Consider the following 20,391-nt stretch of genomic DNA (forward strand, 5'->3'; position numbering starts at 1 on the left):
GTAGGCCAGACTGGTCTCAAACTGCCTGTGTCAGCCTCCCAAGTGCTAGAATTAAGGGTATGTGCCACCACTGCTCAGCTTCCACATAGTTTCTAAGACACACACTCTTACAAGTCAGTCCTGTTGTTTAAAATCCTTCAGTGTCTACCTACCAGCTTCCAGAGAAATTTCAAAAATTTTAGCCATAGTAGACTTATGATTTATCTTTGTTTGACATAGCCTGACTGGCCTGGAACTCACAGAGATCCACCTGCCTGTGCCTCCCAAGTTTGATTTATCCTCTGTGGTATATCACTTTGCCTACCCAAACCTCCATTCTTGCCTGCTTGCTATATACCTAGAAATTTCTAAGAATACTTTTAACATGCTTAGCTGACATTTTGTAGACCGTTGGTGTGGGATTCTGGGAGACTTAGTTCTGCGACTTCTTTTTTTAAAGGACGTCTTCCCATCACCACCAAAGATCGTCTTCCTTCTCTGGTTCCATAGCAATGTTACCCTATTACCATATCATGTCTTTACCTATTTATCCTGTTGACTGTAGCCTTACTGAAGATGATAATGTTTATCTGTTTATCCTCTTGCGAGCACAAGTGGACATCGTTTTTGAATAAATTAATTAAATGAAGGAGGGCAAGATAGAGAAAATATTGCTTGTACATTCATAGAAGTTTTTGTGATATTTTAGGTGTTTTTGGAGCAGGCAAAAGCTATTTGCTGGCTGTGGTGATTTTGTTCTTTGTACAACTGTTTGAAAAGTGTAATGCTGAAACAGTTGGAAATGCAAGGCCTTGGAAGCTTCTCATTTCTTCTTCCACTAATGTTGCTGTTGATAGAGTGCTTCTTGGGTAAGTATGACAGGCGGACTTAAATAGCTGATATTTTAGATTATTCCCAATGTCCATATATATTCTTGCTGTCTGACAAGAATGCAAGGCCATTGCTTCTGACCCAAGGGCTATGAAGTAGTAACAATCTAGTTTCTTAAGTAGTAATTGTTCATTTATCTGACAGTTTGTCATAAACAGTTTAGAATAACCCTCTAAAATGCAAGTTCAGCCAAGAGCATGTAGGGCTGAAAGTGTGTTGTTGGGGGAGGCCGTCTGGTGTAAGCCTTGAGCATTCCTTTGAAAGGCATTTCTCAGGGTTGCAAGTTGGACTGATGAGGTAATATCACCCTCTGAAATTAAAGGGAGGACTGCTCATTGCTTGTTACTAAGAGTGGTGGATATCCAACCTCAGTGCTCCTTAGCTGTACTGTTGAACCCATTGCATGTGCAGTCATCTGCCACGATGCTCTACATCTCCTGGTGGGTGGTGGGGACCAAAGGACTCGCACACACCATGGTGCTTATGCTATTTCTTGTCATAAGTAAAAATCCTTTGCCTCTGACTCAGAGGGTTGGGTTTATTATTATAGATGTAAGTTAAAATCCAATCCCCAAACCAACAGTTATAGCCCTGAACTCATGAACCTGTATAAACACATTAATATAGCTGAACAATGTAAGTTATAGCATTGTTTTCATAAGAGGGATACAAAGAAGGCAATAACAATAATAGTAAATACACAAGAATTTTTAATTTACTCTCGGTGGTACAAGTGCACACCTTTATATGTATAGAGCTCAGAGGAGAATGCCATATCCTACTTTATCACTCTGCCTTATTACTTGGAGACAGGGTCTCTTTCTGAGCCTGGATCTAGCCTCTGTCTCTCACAGTGCGAGGTTAAGGTGATTGCGTGACCGTGTCAGGTTTTTGGTTTCTAATGTGGTGTGTTAGGGATTTGAGCTCAGGACTCACGCTTGCATAGCAAGTGCTCTTACTTTTTTGTTTGTTTGTTTGTTTGTTAATTACAAAGAAGGACTGGTGAGATGGGCCAACAGGTAAAGGCATTTGCTGCCAAGCCTGATGAACGTAGGCATGTGTGCCCAAATTAGCATGAGCATGCACACATACTCAGACAATAAATAAATACAGTTTTTAAATACCAAGGAAATGCTGAATATTTACCAGTAATTTAGTATTTATCTGAATATCAGAATAAATAACGGCTTTTATTTTAAAAATCCATGACTCATATAGCTAGTCTTTTTGTTAAATATATATATCTCTCTCTCTCCCTCTCTCTCTCTTTATCTGTGTGTGTGTGTGTGTGTGTGTGTGTGTGTGTGTGTACCACAGCATACATACATGTGGAGACAAGATTTTACGTTTAAAGATTATTTTAGACTGGGGATGTAGCTCAGTAGTGAAGCAGGGGCCTAACATGTACAACACACATGCATGTGCACATACACGTGTACTGGAGCTTACTTCCTGGCTGTCTTGAAACTTAGAGATTCATCTACCTCTGTCTTTTGAGTGCTTGGTTTCAAGCTATGTGATACAATGCCCAATAACTTTTCATAATTATATTTATTGATTTGCTTATGCCATTATTCAAGTAATTTTTAATCAGTAAATTTCAAAATTTTACCAATATAAATTATATTGTGACAAAAATCTTGGACATAAGTCTTTATAGCTATCTCTATTTCTTGTTTTTAAAATAACTTTAAAAAAACTACGTGTGACAGAGAGACAGACAACAGTCAGACTGACAGACTACAGGCACACCTGTGCCACAGCGCGTGCACGGAGGTGTGGGAACAATTTTCAGAAGTGGGTTCTCTCTTCACACCACAGGTTCTGTGGATCAAATGTAGCCTGTGTGACTTATGCAACAAGCGCTTTTACCCACCAAGCCAACTTGTAAGCTAAGGAAAGCGACCTAAGCTAGGGTAAAAATTAGACGTATCCTAAGCTTCTTGATATATTTTATAAAATTGCCCACCGGGAAAGTTTTGCTATTGTGCACTCTCATGAGAAATCTAAGAGTGACTAAGGATAGCTTTTTTTTTTTAAATCTAAGATAATGAGGAATTTCCTAGCACTTCAATGGAAAGAACAAACTTAGATTGCTTAGCCTGAAATGAAAATTTACATGAGACTGTTAGAAAACATGTATTGAGAGATTAGAATGAAAAGGGCAGGTAAACATCTGATCTAAAAATACAGGAAGTCTGTGCACTCTCTGTCTCACTCCCTCTCCCTTTGTGTGTGTGTGCGTGTGTGTGCATATGTACAGTGCTAGGGACAGAACCGGAGGCTTTGTGCATGCGGAGTGAGTGTTCTTCCACTGAACCACACTCACAGCCATTTTAGAAGACTATTTAATACTTGAATCTCTGAAAAGGACCTGAGAAATGTGAACCTGTGAATCTTACGTGTCTCAATTGCACATCGGCTGGGTTCCTCTATTTCTTCACAGTGAAATGGCATTCTTCTGCATTGGAACAGACATTGTCTAGTGTGATAGACATAATAAGACAAAGGGATTTTGTTTTTCGTTTGTGTTTTAGGAAAAATGAAAGCATAAATATGTAGTACACATTACCCTATAGTAGCATCACTCTGAGAATACTGCCCCTCATTATTACAGATTGAATACAAACTTGTATTGAAAAATGACCACTGACTATTTTGGATTGAGAAGTACCTAACTTTTCTCTAAACAGAGACCTATTAGTTACTTTTCTTCATATGCTGACAAAATGATTTAGGGAGGAAAAGGCTTATCATGTCCACAGTTCCAAGGTGCAGGGCCTCCTGGTGGGGAAATCATGGCTGCAGAAGCATCGGGCAGTTGGGCATATGCACCCATACACTGGAAACAAAGTGTGAGGGGGCAGAGGCTGGGGCTTTGCCTCCTTTCTCCTTTTTAATTAATGTGGGACCAAGGAGGGGGTGCCACCCACAGTTAGGGTGGGACTTAAGTTCTGCAGTTGTAATGAAAGACTTAACCTCCAACTGCCTGAGTTAAATATGTTCTGTGAGAGATCTTTCAACCACATTGCTTTACTTTATTTGAGTTTAGATATTTCATATTGAATCTATAGCTCTTAGAACACAGTCCTATGAAATAATAATAATATACTTGAACATGTTTGTGCACATCTGTATGTCCAGCACTCAGGAGGCTGAGCATTGAGAGTTTAAGGATAGCCTGGGCTATATACTGGTACACTGTCTTTAAAGAAAAGTTCTAAGGGTTGGAGAGATGGCTTAGCAGTTAAGAGCACTGATTCCAAAGGATCCAGGTTCAATTCCCAGCACCCACATGGTAGCTCACAACTGTCTGTAACTCTAGAATCCAACACCCTCATAAAGATATACATTCAGGCAAAACACTAGTGGATACAAAATAAAAAATAAATTTTATACACACACACAAACATATATATATATATATATGAAAAACCCACATGAAACTGTTTTACACAATGTTTTGTAAGTAAGGAGAATTATTTTTGTCTTATTTTCTTTAAGGCTTCTCAGTCTTGGATTTGAAAAGTTCATCAGAGTTGGGAGTGTTAGGAAGATTGCCAAGCCAATCTTACCGTACAGGTGAGACTGCTAAATCCTAAAAGTTACAGAATATTCTAAGAAGTATGAAAATGGGTCCACCCCTACATCCATCCCATCTGTGATCTGCTGGAGCATTGGAGGCTGGGTGGTGGATAGACCTAGGGCTCCAGGATCTCCAAAGCACAGGGCAGCAGTGGGATGTCCAGGAAGAGTCCCAGTGAGGGCTCACCATTGATGGTGCAAGAAAGCCCAGGAGCCTCGAAACAGACCAATGATTCTTTGCAATGAACACCTTCATGTAAAAAATGTATGCATGAGGGGGTTTACTGCGTGATTCACTGTGTCACACTGCAGCGTCCATGAGATTTCCCTTTCCCCTTCTTCCTTTTTCCCCCTCCTTTTTCTCTTAAATTTTATTTTGATTTTATTTTTGGGGTGTTGGGGGAGAGAGATGGGTGGGATTGGGAGGCATGATGTGAAAGTCACAAAGAATAAATATGAAGAAAGTTTAAAAAAGGAAATATGAAAATGTTTTTCTTCAACCTGAAATTTGGCCTTTGAGAAAGAGATAGCTTTAGTTAGATTAGGAAACCTAAGTAGAAATTCTAACTAGAAAGAGTAAGCCAACGTAGATGTCGTGATGCATGCCTTTAATTCTGGGTCTTGGGAGGCAGAAACAGGCGGTTCTCTGTGAGTTCGAAGTCAATATCATCTCCATAGCTAATCCTGGGACAGCTAGGACTAGACAGTGAGATCTTGTCTCAGAAAAGCAAAAACAAGTAAACAAACATAAAAAATCTAATCCACTTTATTCCTTGTGGTGTATAAGAGTATATGATGAGAAATGAAATAGGGACTGGGGAGATGGCTCAGAGGTTAAGAACTGTGGCTGCTCTTCCAAAGGTCCTGAGTTCAATTGCGAGCAATCACATGGTGGTTCACAACCATCCATAATGAGATCTCATGACCTCTTCTGTCCTGCAGGCATGTATGCAAGCAGAATACTGTGTGCATAATAAATAAATAATCTCTCTTTTAAAAAAAGGAAATGAAATAAACAAGGAATATTCTTTCATGTTATTCAATTTCAGCTTGCATGCTGGTGCAGAAAATGAAAATGAACAATTGAAAGAACTCCATGCATTGATGAAGGAAGAACTGACTGCTATAGAAAGGGTTTATGTGAGAAAAAGTATCGAGCAGCATAAACTGGGGACCAATAGAACTCTGCTGAAGCAGGTGAGGTGAAACTGCATCAGTTCCTTTCTTGATTTGTCTGTTGTGCTCAGATTGATTCTCTTTAGTTGTGGGATGGATGATCTTAGATTCAACAAGGTGTGTGCCTTCTGTGTCCTTACACACCTTACCTACTGCATCTTTTGATTGCTGCAAACATTCTTCAAGTTTACCATGCCTGCAGCATTCTTTATTTTTCCTTTACATAGAAGCCTGAAGACAAAAATTGGAAGCTTTGAATAGGTTCTCGGTGAACCCAGTAAAAATTGTATCCTGGGAGAAAGAAAAAAAGTTTTTACGCTGCGTGAGATATCAAAGTGCAGATTTGTCTTTGATGTACTCCTAGAAAGCCAGGTGCCTGAGGATCTGTCTGTGCCCAAGAATCCAAGTAGCAGTCTACTTGCTCCCAGGCTTTGGGTGCTAGGTGCCTGGGCTGTAATAAGTATTATTTCCTTGGTGAAGGGCTTTTATCGGTAGAATAGAAAGATTCAGTGGCTTCATCTTATGAAAGTTGTACCTGAGGAACAGGACAATGGGTAAAGAAAAAGGAAAGTCATTGGCTCTCTTGGATCATGTGGATGTTGATCAATTTCTCCAAAGAGATTTTGGGAAACCAGCTATCCAAGACCTTGTCTTGGTCAGCTGCTATAGCATTCAGAAGTTAAGCAAAGGCTGGTTTTGTTAACATATTCTGTGTTCTTTGTGGAAAACATGGACCAGTGTTAATAAAATATGTGTTCTATTAATTCAGGCATACCTGGAAGATAAAGGAAAACATGTCATTCTTGAAGTTTCCTGAACCATTTAATATGTTTCTTATGTTTAATATCAGAGTGAATGTGTTCTTGCTAATGACCTTATAAAGTAGCTTGTTTTCTGTAACACCTACTTTGTATGTGAGAGTAATGAAAATGTAGCAATAAAATGACAACTGATTTCTTATGAGCAGGAATCATAGGTTTGGTTAATCATAGGTCTGGCTTAACCTTCAAGTTCTCCAGTAAATTCTTGATTTACTTTTAAAAGCCATTGGTTAGTGATATTTTTTTGTTTGTCTGGGCATGGTGACTCACAACCATAATCTCAACACTTTGGAGAGAGGCTGAGGTAGGTTTTGAGGCTAAGCATGGGCTACATAGTGCATTGTAAGCTAGCCTGGGCTATCTAGTCTTTGTCTCAAAAGCACATTTTTTTCTTTTTTTAAATAAAGGTTCGAGTTGTTGGCATTACCTGTGCAGCCTGCCCATTCCCATGCATGAATGACCTTAAATTCCCTGTGGTTGTGCTGGATGAGTGCAGCCAGATGACAGAACCAGCCTCACTCCTTCCTATTGCAAGGTAACCAAAAGACTCTTCCCAAAATACACACAAGTCAGTTATTTCAGACCTTTCCTGAGTTCAGTCCCCAACAGACACTTGTCAGAATTCTTAGCAATTCAGTTACTAACATTAGTTTTGTAAATAATAGAGAGAAACTTTTTGAAGTAGATATATTTAAATTTTGTAGACTTATAGTTTAGCCATTGGAATCACACAGTCCTTAAAGCCATAGGAGGATTAGTGCTAGGACCATTGTAGGACTTCTCAGTTTGTTAGCTAGACTAGTGGTTCCTAACTCTACTGGGCAGTGTCCTCTGATTTCCTTTCTCTTGTATGATTTGATGGTTTAGCTTTTGAAAGTATTTTTTAAGCTTATAAAAGAATATATAGAAAAGCACATTGAAAATGAAAATTTTTTCCCCAGAATTTTTTAAAAATGTTTATTATTATGTGTACAGTGTTCTGCCTACATGTATGCCTGCACACCAGAAGAGACACCAGGTCTTGGTAGAGATAGTTGTGAGCCACCATGTGGCTGCTGGGAATTGAACTCAGGACCTCTAGAAGAGCAGCCAGTGCTCTTAACCACTTGCCTTTGCTCCACCCCCATCTCCAGAAATTTAGGAGTGTGAAATCTAAACATGGTTAATATGATTCCTGGGTTTAATCCCAGTACCATGGAGAATAAAAATAAGGCACCTTCCAAGGAAGAGTCCACCACTGTAGGACCTGGAGACCTTGCTCAGCCCCCAGTTGATCAGTCGGTAGGACACCAGCTGTTAGGGCTTGCCTGGGACTCGGGAGACTCCCGGGCATTTAGCTTTTCACTGAAATGGCACTGGGCAATCAGGCTGATTTGGGCACTCTCCAGCAACCAGGTGGAGGGTCACTGAGGCCCTGGGTGGAGCACAGAGTAGTAACACAGTTCTGCTGTATTCTAAGTACATTGTGGTCTTCATTTGGTCCTTTAAACAGCCACGTGAAGAGTTTCTCCTTCCAGGAGATAAGAACGTGAAGCAAGGAGAGCCACAGATATGAAAGATAGGGTTGAGATTTGGATACAGGTTTGTCTGTGAACCTAGGACTTTCCCACACTGTCTTGCTCTTACTTAGACATTTTGTCCTACAGGCCTTATTTATCTCACTTCTAAAATAGTTGATGCCAAAGAATTCGATGACAGCTTTAGAGTTCTGGCGTCTTAAGATCACTGTTTCTCATGTGTTCTGTGAAACACTAACTCTATGTAGAAGCAAGGGACACCTAATATATTTTATGTGAAAAAAATGTATGTTAAGTGAAAGTGTGTTTGTCCACATGGGTGTGTATCAGTGTTCACCCATGTGTATCAGAAAGATGTGTATACATGTGAGGCCAGAGTAGACATCTAATGTATTCCTTTGTAGTTCTTTACATTCTTTTCCTTTTTTAATTTTAACATTTTATTTTTTTACTCTATTTTATGTGTATGAGTGTTTTGCTCATATGTCTGTGTACATGTGTGACCTGGAGTTGGTGGACAGTTGCTGCCCTGTGGGTGCTAGGAATCTAGCCTTGTCCTCTGCAAGAACAAGTGCTCCTACTCCCTGAGCCATCTTTCCAGCCGTCTCACTGAAGCCACGGCTCACCTTTTCAGCTGGTCTGGCAGTGAGTCCCCAGATCCTCCTGTCTCTCAGCCCCCAGTGGATTTATACACTGCTGCTGTCTAGCTTTTATATGAAATGCCAGAGATCAAAGGTCTTAAAGCACTTTTCTACTCTGCCTAACCCGAGATTCTGTGAGGTAACATTTCAAAACCTTTAATATGCCGGCTAGCACCGTTGAACCTTGCTAGCTCTTAGAGCACTTTCTACATTTGAATTCTAAGAACACATTTCAGAAAGAGCAATGACTGATGTTAGTATACCTTTTCTCTTTGCTTAGATTAATTTTCTAAATTGTTCCTTTTTAGGTTTGAGTGTGAAAAGTTAATTCTTGTTGGAGACTCCAAACAGCTGCCTCCTACAATTCAGGGTTCTGATGCAGCTCATGAAAATGGATTGGAACAAACTCTTTTTGATCGGCTTTGCTTAATGGCATGTACTCCTCACTACTTCGAGTTATTGATTGTATACTGTGAGGGTGGGTAAAGGATACGGTACCTTATCCTTGTTCTTAAATAGTTTGTAGTTGGAGGTCTTTGAAAAGTATTCATCTTATAGGCAGTGGAATCCTCTTGTTCTAACATAGCTTTAATACAGAAGTGTTTCTCTGTGTACGCCACCTTCCATTATCCATGAGTGTGAAGAGGAACAGTGAAGTGACATTTCGTCACAGTACCCAGCAACTACTACCTAGTTCTAATTTTTTCCCCTAATGGAGAAAAAAAAAAGAATTTTCTGTAAATATTTAAATTTTTATTTATTTTTGTTAGCATCTAAAAATGCCTTTCACCTTGACATTTCTATGGTGGTCGGACACTTAAAAGAAATCCCACACTAGCTCAGAATCGAGAGATAGATAGTCATTCAGGGGTAAACTCACATCAGAATCCTCTGCTTGACCGGTTGAATCACGTGATCCAAAAGAGCAGCCAAGCAAGGGGAACGACAGAAGGGCCACACGCAGGTTCAGCTGGCCACACGTGTAAATAGTATAAGAGGCCACACCCCAGTAGGCGGGTAAATATAAGCTGTAATACTTCCTACAGCACTCACAGAGCTCTGCCTGCCTATGCCTTCCGAGTGCTGGGATTAAAGAAATGTACCACCACTGCCGAGCTATGTATTTATATTTTTAATTTTATTTATTTATTAAGGAACTTCCAAACTGAATTTTTATAGTTGCCAAATCTCTTTTCACTCCTGCAACATGAGACCAAAGGGATTCCTCCACATGCTCACTGTCATTTATCACCATGTGTTTGCTTTTCTTGTTTTAATTTTGTTTTTGAGATTGTATTTGTTTTTATACACACTGAGTGTTTACCTGCATGTATGTCTGTGCACCATGTATGTGCAGTGCCTGCAGGGGCCAGGAAAGGCATTGGGACTGGAGTTAAAGTTGTTAAGCTGCCATGTGGCAGCTGGGAATTGAACATTGCTCTTAACCGTGGCATTGCCTCTCCAGTCCCCTTCATGTGTTTTCTTGATGATAGTCATCCTGACTGTGAAATGGAATCTCAAAACAGTTTTAATTTGCATTTCCCTAATAGCTAAGGATAATGTATGCTTTTTTTTTCTTTTTATGTTTATTTATTTGGAGGGCAAAGTTGGGGGCACACATGTCACAGTATAGGTGAGGTCACAAGACAATTTATTACCTAAGTTATCCCCTACCATGTTTGTTCAAGGGACCAAAATCAGATCTTCTGACTTGGCAAAAAGTACCTTTACTTGCCAAACTATCTTACTGTCCCAGGATGTTGAACACTTTACATGTATTTGTTGTAACGTGTCTTTCTCTTGAGGACTGTGTAGTCAGTTTGCACGTTTAGTGATTGGGTTAAGGTTTGAGTTTTGGTATTTTGGGAGAGCTCTGAAAGTTTTGGATATTAATCCCCTGTCAGGTGTAGAGTTGGCGGATTGTCTCCCATTCACCAGACTCTTCACTCTGGTCATGGTTTACTTTGCTATGTAGAAAACTTTTTAAATTCATGTGGTCCCGTTTGTCACTCCTGGGTATTATTTTATGTGTTGTTTGCATCCTTGCCCCTGACCATGCTTCCTTAGTAGGTGCAGAGTTTCAGGTTTTCTACTAAGGTCCTGGATCTGTTCTGGATTGGTTTTGGTGCAGGTTGAGAGATACAACTTCAGCTTCATTCTTGCACGGTTGATAGTGTGTTTCCCCTACTCCAGGGCTGAAGAAGCTGTGTTTTTCAGTATACATTTAGACACCTTTGTGGGTTCCTTTCCTGGTGCTTTATTCTGTTTTCCTGGTTTGTTTGTTTCTGTGCAATATCATCTGTTTTTGTTACTGTGGCTCTGGCAGTTTGAGGTCAGGACTGTCATGTTCCCGGCATCAATCTTCTGCTTGGGATGGCTTTGACTAGCTGGGATCTTCTGTAGTTTCATTTGAATTTTAAAGTTGGTTTTGGGTTTTGTTTGTTTTTCTAGTTCTGTGAGGGATGGTTGGAATTTAGATGAAGAAAGCATTGAATCAGTATATTTTCAGTAATATAGCTATTTAAATATTCACTATTTGGTGTAAGTTGGTTGTAGGTTTGTTGTGTGTAGCCTTTATTGTGTCCCTTCTCTTTCCAGTTTCTTCATCCTTTAGCACCAAGAGGTGCTGACTTTGCCTCTGGTGAGATGAGCCTGTCCTAAGTTAGGTTTCTATTGCTGTGATAAATACAGCCAGCAATAGCCATCTGGGGAGGGAAGAATCTATTCAGCCTACAGCTGTAGTCTGTCATGAAGGGAAGTCAGGGCAGGAATCCAAGGCAGAAACCTGGAGACTAGAGCTGAAGAAAAGGCAGGAAAGCTGTTTACTGGTTGCTCAACTTGCTTTCTTGTACATGGGAGGCACATCTCATCTGTCATTAATGAGAAAATGCCCCACAGACGTGCTATGGGCCAGTTTGATAGAGCAGTTTTCTCAACTTAGGTTTCCTCTTCCCAGATGATTGTAGCTTGTGTCAAGTTGACCAAGTTGACTAAAACTAACCAGCATAATGCCTGTATGATTGCTGCTCTAAAGTCTGTGTTTGTACTGTATGACTTCATTTACTGATGGTGTATGTTGACTCATCATTACATCCATGGGATGAAACCAGCTTTGGTATGTGGTATGACCGCCCTAATGTAGTTGAAGTTTTTAAAGTATTTTATTGGGAATTTTTATATCTGTGTTCATTTATTTACTTGGTTTTGAGACAGGTCTCTCTCTGTGTGTAGTCCTGGCTGGCCTGGAACTCTGTGTAGACCAGGCTGGCTTCCAGGTCACAGAGATCTGCCTGCTTCTGCTTCCTAAGTGCTGGGATTAAAGGTGTGTACTACTGTGACAAGCCCAAATTTTTATTTTAATTATATGAAAGCACATGTGTGTATTTGTGGGGTTGCATGTGTAAGGCCAAAGGACAGCTTGTGGGTGTTAGTTCTGCTCGTCTACAGTCGTGCTGGGGAGCAAACAGGTTGTTAGGTTTTGTGGCAAGGGCTGATCCTCTTAATGGCCATACTATGTTATTTTTATTTGTTTCCTTTAATGTGTGTGTGTGTGTGTGTGTGTGTCTGTCTGTCTGTCTGTCTGTCTGTCTACTCATGTGGAGGTCAGAGGACAGCTTATAGGAGTGGTTCTCTATTCAGGTCATTAGGCTTGATGACAAATGCCATTTACCCACTGAGCCATCTCATCAGCGGGCACTGTTTTGTTTTAAATCATCCCGAATGGCAACTTTGTCCCTTCTAAATAACAACTTCCAATCCCCCCACACACACAAGTACCTGGTAACCTCTGTTCTTATTTCTGGGAAGGCTTCCTTCTGCTCCCTGAGCACTTGGCTCCTGTCCCCGGACACAGCTCTCTTCTCTCGGCATTGCTTGGTTTGTTTTAGTAACACCAGGAAGTTTTGCAGATAATTTTCTCCAGAAGCTCACTGGAGTGGTGAGGCTGGGATGCAAGGGCGCAGTCGTGAGAGCTGGAGCTGCTTTGCAGATTCTGATGAAGAGGTGGCTGTGAAGGAAGAAAGTGAACAAACTGTCAGGAACTTGCTGTGGTAGCAGTTGTTGACCTAGGGCCTGGTGGATAGTAGGCAACACTGTTGCCTTGGGCAAACACCACAGCCCTCTTTTCACTTGGCATTTTGAGACAGTGTCTAAGTTGGCTTAGAACTCCTTGTTTAGTCCAGATAGAGCTTGCACTTGTGATCTGCTTGCCTTAGCCTCCCTAGAGCTGAGATCACAGGCTTGTATACTAGGCCTGCCTAATGTTAGAAGACCTTCACTATTAGACCAAACTCCAGGAGATTATAAAAGCACAATGTTGGTTTACTCTGAATTTTCGGTTTTATAGTCTGTGAACATACTTTATAATTTGTTTTAAAATATTTTATCTATAGTCTGTTCTCTCATAATTTATCTAAGAACATGATGTAACAAAAACTTTTAAATATGATTTCTTTCTCTAGAGAAAAGAAAATACTGTCTTTTAATTTTTGTTTTCCTCCATCTAAATTTCTAGGGTCACAAACCCGTTCTGCTGAGAACCCAATACCGCTGTCACCCTGTCATCAGTGCCATAGCTAACGATCTGTTTTATGAAGGAAACCTCGTGAATGGCGTCTCAGAGACAGAGAGGAGCCCTGTCCTGGAGTGGCTGCCCACGCTATGCTTCTATAATGTTACCGGAGCAGAGCAGGTGAATGACATCAGTGTTGATGGGAATCACTACTTAATTTCTGGTTTAATTTTATTGTTGTTGTTTGCCTGGTTTCACTGAGTCTTCCTGTGGCCTTTCTGGGAAGATAATTTGAGATCTGTTTCTTGCTCCAGGTTGAAAGAGAAAACAGCTTTCAAAATGTGGCAGAAGCTGCTTTTACACTCAAGTTAATCCAATCACTGATTGCAAGTGGAATAGCGGGCTCCATGATTGGGGTGATAACATTATACAAATCACAGATGTACAAGGTATGTGCTGCATAGGGTGATATTTGTCACATGTTAAGCATCATATTTTATAATATTTGGTTTTATGTTTGTAGTAGTTCACTTTGGTGCCTGAGACCTTTGGGACTGTCATGTGTATACTTACAAAAGAACATTCTGATGTATTTTCCTGGCCTGGATTTTTTCTGCATAACTCAATGTAAACCTAACAAGGTTTAATTAAATTCACTTTACAGCTGTTGGGACAAAATGCAAATAAACAGATTAGAGGAAGAAAATGTGGTGTATGCTTTGTGTCTGGGGACAGATGGAATTGAGACTCTTGTTTTTCAAAATGTTCTTGCATTATTATATTTCATCAGTAAATTAAGGATGTACAAAAGAGCTAGTTACTTCTAAGTAGATTTTTATAATCTTCTTTCTCTTAGTATTTTTCTTTTTCATTATCAGCTTCTTATCAGTTCAAATTATCATATACAAATAAAATCCATGCAATAGGTTAATCATCACTCGGTTATGCTTCATAAATAAAAATAATGTCATTTTTAATTTTAGAGGCTTTTATCCTAAATCCTCATGAGTTATAAAAAAGATGTTCCTGAATTAGTTTGCTTCAAATGGTTGTGTTGACCAGTTTGGGGACTAGGTTCTTCATAATCTCTGTACTTTATGAGTCTGCTCCTTTCTCTGCAGATTTGCCATTTACTGAGCGCTGTGGACGCCGGCCATCCCGATGTTAAAGCTGTGCAGGTGTCCACAGTGGATGCCTTTCAGGGCGCTGAGAAAGAGATCATTATTCTGTCCTGCGTGAGAACGAGACAAGTAGGGTTCATCGACTCAGAAAAGCGAATGAATGTGGCGTTGACCAGAGGAAGAAGGCATTTGTTGATTGTGGGAAGCTTATCCTGTTTGAGGAAAAATCACCTATGGGGGCGTGTGATCCAACACTGTGAAGGTAAAATAAAAATGTACTTATTTCAAGCATTTTTAATCAAAACTGACTTTGTGGGCTTAATTCCTGGGTGGTTTATGAGGAAAAGCTGGGGCCCATGTCACTTGGGAGATGCCTGAGGGGACAATAACATGGAAGCCCCTGTAAAGAACAGTTCTTATGTTCTGTATCTCTTCAGGAAGGGAAGATGGATTGCAGCATGCAAGCCAGTGTGAACCACAGCTGGACCGTCTTCTTAAAGATTATTTTGAAAAACAAGCAGAAGAAAAACAGAAGAAAAAGGAAAAAGAAAAATCTAAGGATAAATCTCATTAACAAAACCCACAACAACAAAAAACATGGCCAGGAGTATTAGTATTGTAAATTCAGAATTGTTTTATACTGTATATTTTTAATATTTTTCTTTACTGTAAAGCCTCTGATACAAAAAAGTTGCATTATTTAAACACCATGCTGAATAAGTGCATGTAAGAATTTGTTCTTTAAAAAGGGCTGCATTTTATATTAAGACAGGCAGATGTTTGTGTGACAGGCAGATGTCTTGTTTGTGAAAGAAACCAATTTTTAAAAAGTCAGAAAACCATTCCTGAGAATATCAGTATGCATAAAAAATGTACAGTAGTATCAGAAGTTCATCTGCCGACAGCTCCAGTCCAGACCACTAGCAGACTCTTCTGAACTTGAAATACACGAATTGTTCCACCACTTAAAAACTAAAACAATTTGCAATAAAAACTTTTAAAAAAATGCAACAGAGAAGGTGGGCACAGCACTATACTGCATAGATGCTTCTCAGGGGATGGACAGGATGGGCCACCGTTAGCGCTCTTCAATTCTCCCCTTGTGTGTGTATTTGCACAGTTCTTACTGGTATATATGTAGAATAAATGGATAAAACCCTTTTTATTTTAAAGCTAACATATTCTCCTTACAGAAAAATATGCAAAATACAGAAGCTATGTGAAAGAAAAGAAAATTACTTAGAAATTCACTATTCACTAATCATTAACACATTGCTTTAGTCTTTCTATATTTATAGTCGCTCTGGAAATATATACATATAAGTATCAAACCACTTGAGTCCACATAATTCTTGACATTGTTTATAAAAGAATATATTGATATCCAGATGGAAAAAAATGGCAAAGTCTTGATCATAATTGATATCATTGTGTTTATTTATAGCAAATAAAGCATTTTAGTGACTGGCCTGAGTCATTCAGTATTTATTTAAGAATTATTTTAGAATTTAGAATACAGAAAAATGTTTCCTTGAATTTCTTAAATTTCCTTATAATAAAAACTTACCAGTCTAGGGCTGGCAGGATGGTGCAGTGGGTAGAAGCACTGTACACCCAGCTTCACAAGCTGAGTTCAGTCCTGGATCTCCTACTTGGTACACGGCAGGGAGAGCTGACTCCTGCAGGTTGTCCTCTGACCCACAGGGCCCACCCTCACACAGATACTAAATAAATTAATGTAATAAAAATGGTAACTGGTTTGTTTATATTAAAAAATACCTGTCCCTGTGAAACTCTTATGTGAAAGGAAAAGTAAAGCCAACCACACTTGTGGTAGAGAACAGCTGTTCTTTTTCATTTGTGTGTGTAGGTGTGTACCCCTGCTCTCGTATATGTGTGCAGGTGTGTGAGTGGGTCAGGTGACAGCATGTGTCTGCTGTCACCCTCTACATTATTCCCTTGAAATAAGGTTCCCCTGAACCTACAGCTCATGGTTTTTTGGCTACATTGGCAAACAGCAAGCCCCTTTAATTCTCCTACTACTCTTGGTCTCTCTCAGTTCTGGAGGGACAGACATGAGAGGTCACACGCAACCTGTCATGTAGGTGGCGGTATCCAAATTCTGGTCTTCATGGTTGCTCAGCAAGTGTTTTTACCAACTGAGCCATCTCCAGCCCAGAAGTTATTCTTTGTAAGTGCTTGTCCACTTGTGAAGTAAAAGACTCCCCACATGTCTTTACTTGCATAAGGGATATTTGAGTATATCTAGCAAAATTATCTTCTAAAATTGACAGAGAAATTAACAAGCATTTCAAGGCGGGCACAGACTAAGCAAACACATGCCCACCAAGCCAGCACTGCGGAACATAGTAAAGGAATCCCACACAGAGGAAGAAAATCACAATCAGAGTACAGAAAGGAATAAAGTTCAGGAGAGGAGTAGGTGAACAAGAGGAGCAAGGACAAAACAAATCAAACCCAGATTAGTGAAGAATCAATTGTGTTCAACTCAGAGAACTCGAATACTACTAAGGAAACAGACAATAACGACAATCAGTAATTGAAGCAAACAGGAAAACAACAAAAGTAGAACAACAACCAGTCAGTCCCTCTCAGTAGCGCAAAATGTAAACTGCCGTTAAAAAGACCTAACTATTGGGCTGAAAAACACCTCTTAGGAGGCCTTACCCCTCTGACGAGTAGAGGGGGTAAGGGGAGAAAGGGAGGAGGGGGAACTGGGGTTGGTATATAAAATGAGAAATATTAAGCAAAATAAGAAAGAAAAGAAAAGCATCTCTCTGGCAGACATGCTGAGAGAGCACCAAATGATGGGAGTTGGTGCACCAAAGTTAGGACTAACTCTGGTGAGGTGACCTCAGGCAAAACCATAAAAGAATGTCATTGCCTGTTACTGACGGGAGCAATTCATCCTGAAGATATAATAATGGTGTACTCAAGTTCACAAACATAACAACCACGCCTAGTTATAAATGGCAGGTCTGTCCAGGTAAGTAATAGTGGGCAACTTCAACTTCAATATCCCATTCTCATCAATACAAGGATGATTCAACACACAAATTGGTCCATGTAAGACAAGCTCATAGGCAGGAACCACGTGATCATCTCAATAGAGACAAAGGGGTGTTGGTTTTTGTTTTGTTTTGAGATGTGGTTTCTCTGTACAGTCTTGGGTGTCCTGGAACTCACTGTGTAACCTGGCTGGCCTTGAACTCAGAGATCCACCTGCCTCTGCCTCCCAAGTGTTGGGATTAAAGGTGTGTGCCACTAATCCAGCCTTATTTTTGCACTTTAATCTGTTATAATGCTTGAAATTTTAATTACAACAATAACCCAATAAAACAGACACAGAAGAGATGAAAATCATAAAAAAACCAAATTATCCCTTTTGCAGATAATACTTAAAATACTCGGAGACTCTCAGGAAACTTAGATCTGATAAATGCTTTCAGCAAAGGAGCAGAATACAAATCAACATTAAAAACTTAGTAAATTGTCTCTATATCAGTGAGAAAGCTTTCTAAGAAGTTTCAGGTTTAAAAAAAAATCCCATTCACAATAGCTTCAAAAACTACGAGGTATCTGGCTGAAGAGTTGGCTCAGTGGTTAAGATCACTTGCTGTTCTTGCAAAGGACCCAGAGTCTGGTCCCAACACTCCCAAGGAGGCTCACCACTTCCTCAGGCACTAGGCATGCACTCGGTGCACAGACATACATGCAGGCAAAGCACTCATACACACAAAATGTTTTAAAAAGCATCAAATTTCTAGGAATAAACCTAGAGAGTCAGTTTAGATCCAATCACTGGATAAAGAAATGTACATGCACCCACATACACAAACATAATGTTATTTCATTCACCAGTAAAGAAAGAAGAACAAAATTATGACATTCCCAGTAAAAAAAAAAAAAAAAGAGGACTGGAGATCATTGTGTTAAATGCACATGCACACACGTGCACAAACATAATGTTATTTCATTCACCAGTAAAGAAAGAACAAAATTATGACATTCCCAGTAAAAGAAAAGGCTGGAGATCGTCGTGTTAAATGCAACAAGCCAGATCCAGAAAGACAAGCATGTTTCTATTATAGCAGAATTTGGATTTTTAAAAGACATGAGAGTTGAAGGTGGACTCTGTAGAACTATGTAGCAGAAGGTGGTTAAGGGGAGAAGGGAGGAAAACAAGAAGGTAATGGGAGAAAGCCAAATAGTACAATTATAAGATATTATGTGCTTTATTTTGAGGCAGATCTCTACCTATCTGACATGGAAGGCCAAGGGAGACAATTTGGGGAGAAAGGGCCCACAGAAGAAAAGGGGTGATGGGTGAGTGGATAGGGGTGAAGCTCAGTGATAAGTATACATGAGGATTTCATTAAAAAGCCCTTTATTTTGTATACAAATAAAAATACAATAAAAGGAAGGGAAGTCTGCAAAGCTGTGATCCAGCATGCTACTTAAAGCAAGGAAGAGTGACTAACTGGAGTGTATTAGTAGCCGAGCTGGTCATTCTTACAACTCTCAGGATTTGATAATCAAGTGGTTTAAAGACAACATGTCTGTTTTATGATTCTCTCCGCAGCCAATCCTGTGTTTGGAAGCATATATTACAAGTTCAATTCTGAAGTTACAAAGCACAGTTTTAAACAGCAACATAAAACATAACTTTTGGCATTATTCTTTCACGTATGAGCAAACGTGTTTGGTTTGAATATGCCAAGGCAAGCCCCCGAGGCTGCGTGCTCTCAACTACAGTTTAATTTGAAGGCAGCTGTGAAGTAGCTTTATACTAATTAGATTTTTTTATATTAAATAAGAATGAACTGGAAATTGGTGATTTACTTGACAGATAATTGGGCTTTGAAAATTAAATAATTGCTCTAAAAACATTAACTCAGCACTGATTTGAAATGCCTGTCTCGTTATTACTCATGAGCAGAAAGTAAGTTTGGGCCAAGTTATATTAATATGACTTGATTATACAGTCAAGGAAGAATACTGCCCACTGCTCCCTAATCCTCTATTCTTTCCACCCGGAAACACTAGTTGTGTCCATTAAAATCGAAACCTTTTCTGTTAGTCTCTGAAGTTATTGGTTTTCCTCAATTTTCTGCTCTTTAATTAGAGAAATCTGAGTGGGGACGAATGAGTGTGTGTGATTGTGTGTTCCACGTGTGTAAAAATTAGGAAATGGGCAACACAATAGTGTAGTTCAAGTCTCCATGGCGGTCTGTTTTATGGATCAACCTAGGCAGTGAGGGACTGGTTACGTGCTACTCTAACCTTAGGGCCTGGGGCAAGGTAGACTCTCCCTTACAGAGAGACTTCCAAGCGTCCTAGAAGCACAGATTCTGGGCTCTGTTCCCTCTGGGATTATGCCCTTCTTTTCCTCCTCCTCCTCCTCCTCCTCCTCCTCCTCCTCCTCCTCCTCCTCCTCCTCCTCTTTTTCTTCTTTCCCATTCTTTAATATATACTGCTGGGGACTGGAAAGATGACTCAGAAGAGAACTGGTTGCTTTTCCAGAGGACCCAGGATCAATTCCCAGTACCCACATGGCAGCTCACAACCTTCTATAACTCCAGTTCCAAGGCTTCTGACGCCCTCTTCTGGTCTTTGTGGCCACATGCACATAGCGCACAGACACACATGCAGGCAAACACTCATGTACTGTAAAATTAATTCATTTTTAAAAACTGCTCTGTGTATGTGAGAATGAGAGAGACACACACACAGAGATCAAATAGAGATCAAATGGCATCTTTTATTGTCCTTGTGGCTCCTTTTAGGTATTATAGGACCTAGGAGATAGCTGGTATTTTGAATGGATGATGATAACCTTCCTGGGCAACATGGCGCCATTAAATAGATACAGAATCAGGGCATAGCAAAAATGTAACAAACAGCAAGCAGGTCAGGGAGATTTGATGATCTCAACACCCTTGTCTGAGATGGTACTTGCTGTGACGTGCCATACCTGTGGAAGAAGCAAACTAACTGAACGAGGTACCAAGGATAAAACAGGCTGTGTGTCGGTGAAGGAACAATACAGCTTTAGTGCCAACGACTCTTCGGTCTGTGCCTTGCACCTGTAATTTGGTACTGGCACTAGCATGACAGGTGAGCAGTAAA

General features: G+C 40.0%; 1 protein-coding gene across 2 annotated transcripts in view; it reads left to right on the forward strand.

Moving 5' to 3' along the window:
• Zgrf1 (zinc finger GRF-type containing 1) overlaps window positions 1-15,662 on the forward strand; it is a 51,220-nt gene extending 35,558 nt beyond the window's left edge. The window contains exons 18-26 of one of the 2 annotated variants that reach the window (XM_050141650.1): window positions 689-848; window positions 4,375-4,452; window positions 5,505-5,652; window positions 6,860-6,987; window positions 8,919-9,042; window positions 13,124-13,300; window positions 13,435-13,569; window positions 14,242-14,503; window positions 14,679-15,662. In XM_050141650.1, the coding sequence (XP_049997607.1) occupies window positions 689-848; window positions 4,375-4,452; window positions 5,505-5,652; window positions 6,860-6,987; window positions 8,919-9,042; window positions 13,124-13,300; window positions 13,435-13,569; window positions 14,242-14,503; window positions 14,679-14,815 (1,349 nt within the window). In that variant the 3' untranslated portion in view covers window positions 14,816-15,662. The remainder of the gene's footprint in view (window positions 1-688; window positions 849-4,374; window positions 4,453-5,504; window positions 5,653-6,859; window positions 6,988-8,918; window positions 9,043-13,123; window positions 13,301-13,434; window positions 13,570-14,241; window positions 14,504-14,678) is intronic. The other variant, XM_050141566.1, reaches the window with a different exon arrangement.
• The last annotated feature ends 4,729 nt before the right edge of the window (window positions 15,663-20,391 follow it).

The sequence above is a fragment of the Alexandromys fortis genome, unplaced genomic scaffold (genome assembly GCF_014885135.2).
Source record: "Alexandromys fortis isolate MF-2015 unplaced genomic scaffold, M_Fortis_MF-2015_v1.1 scaffold_19, whole genome shotgun sequence".
Lineage (NCBI taxonomy): Eukaryota > Metazoa > Chordata > Mammalia > Rodentia > Cricetidae > Alexandromys > Alexandromys fortis.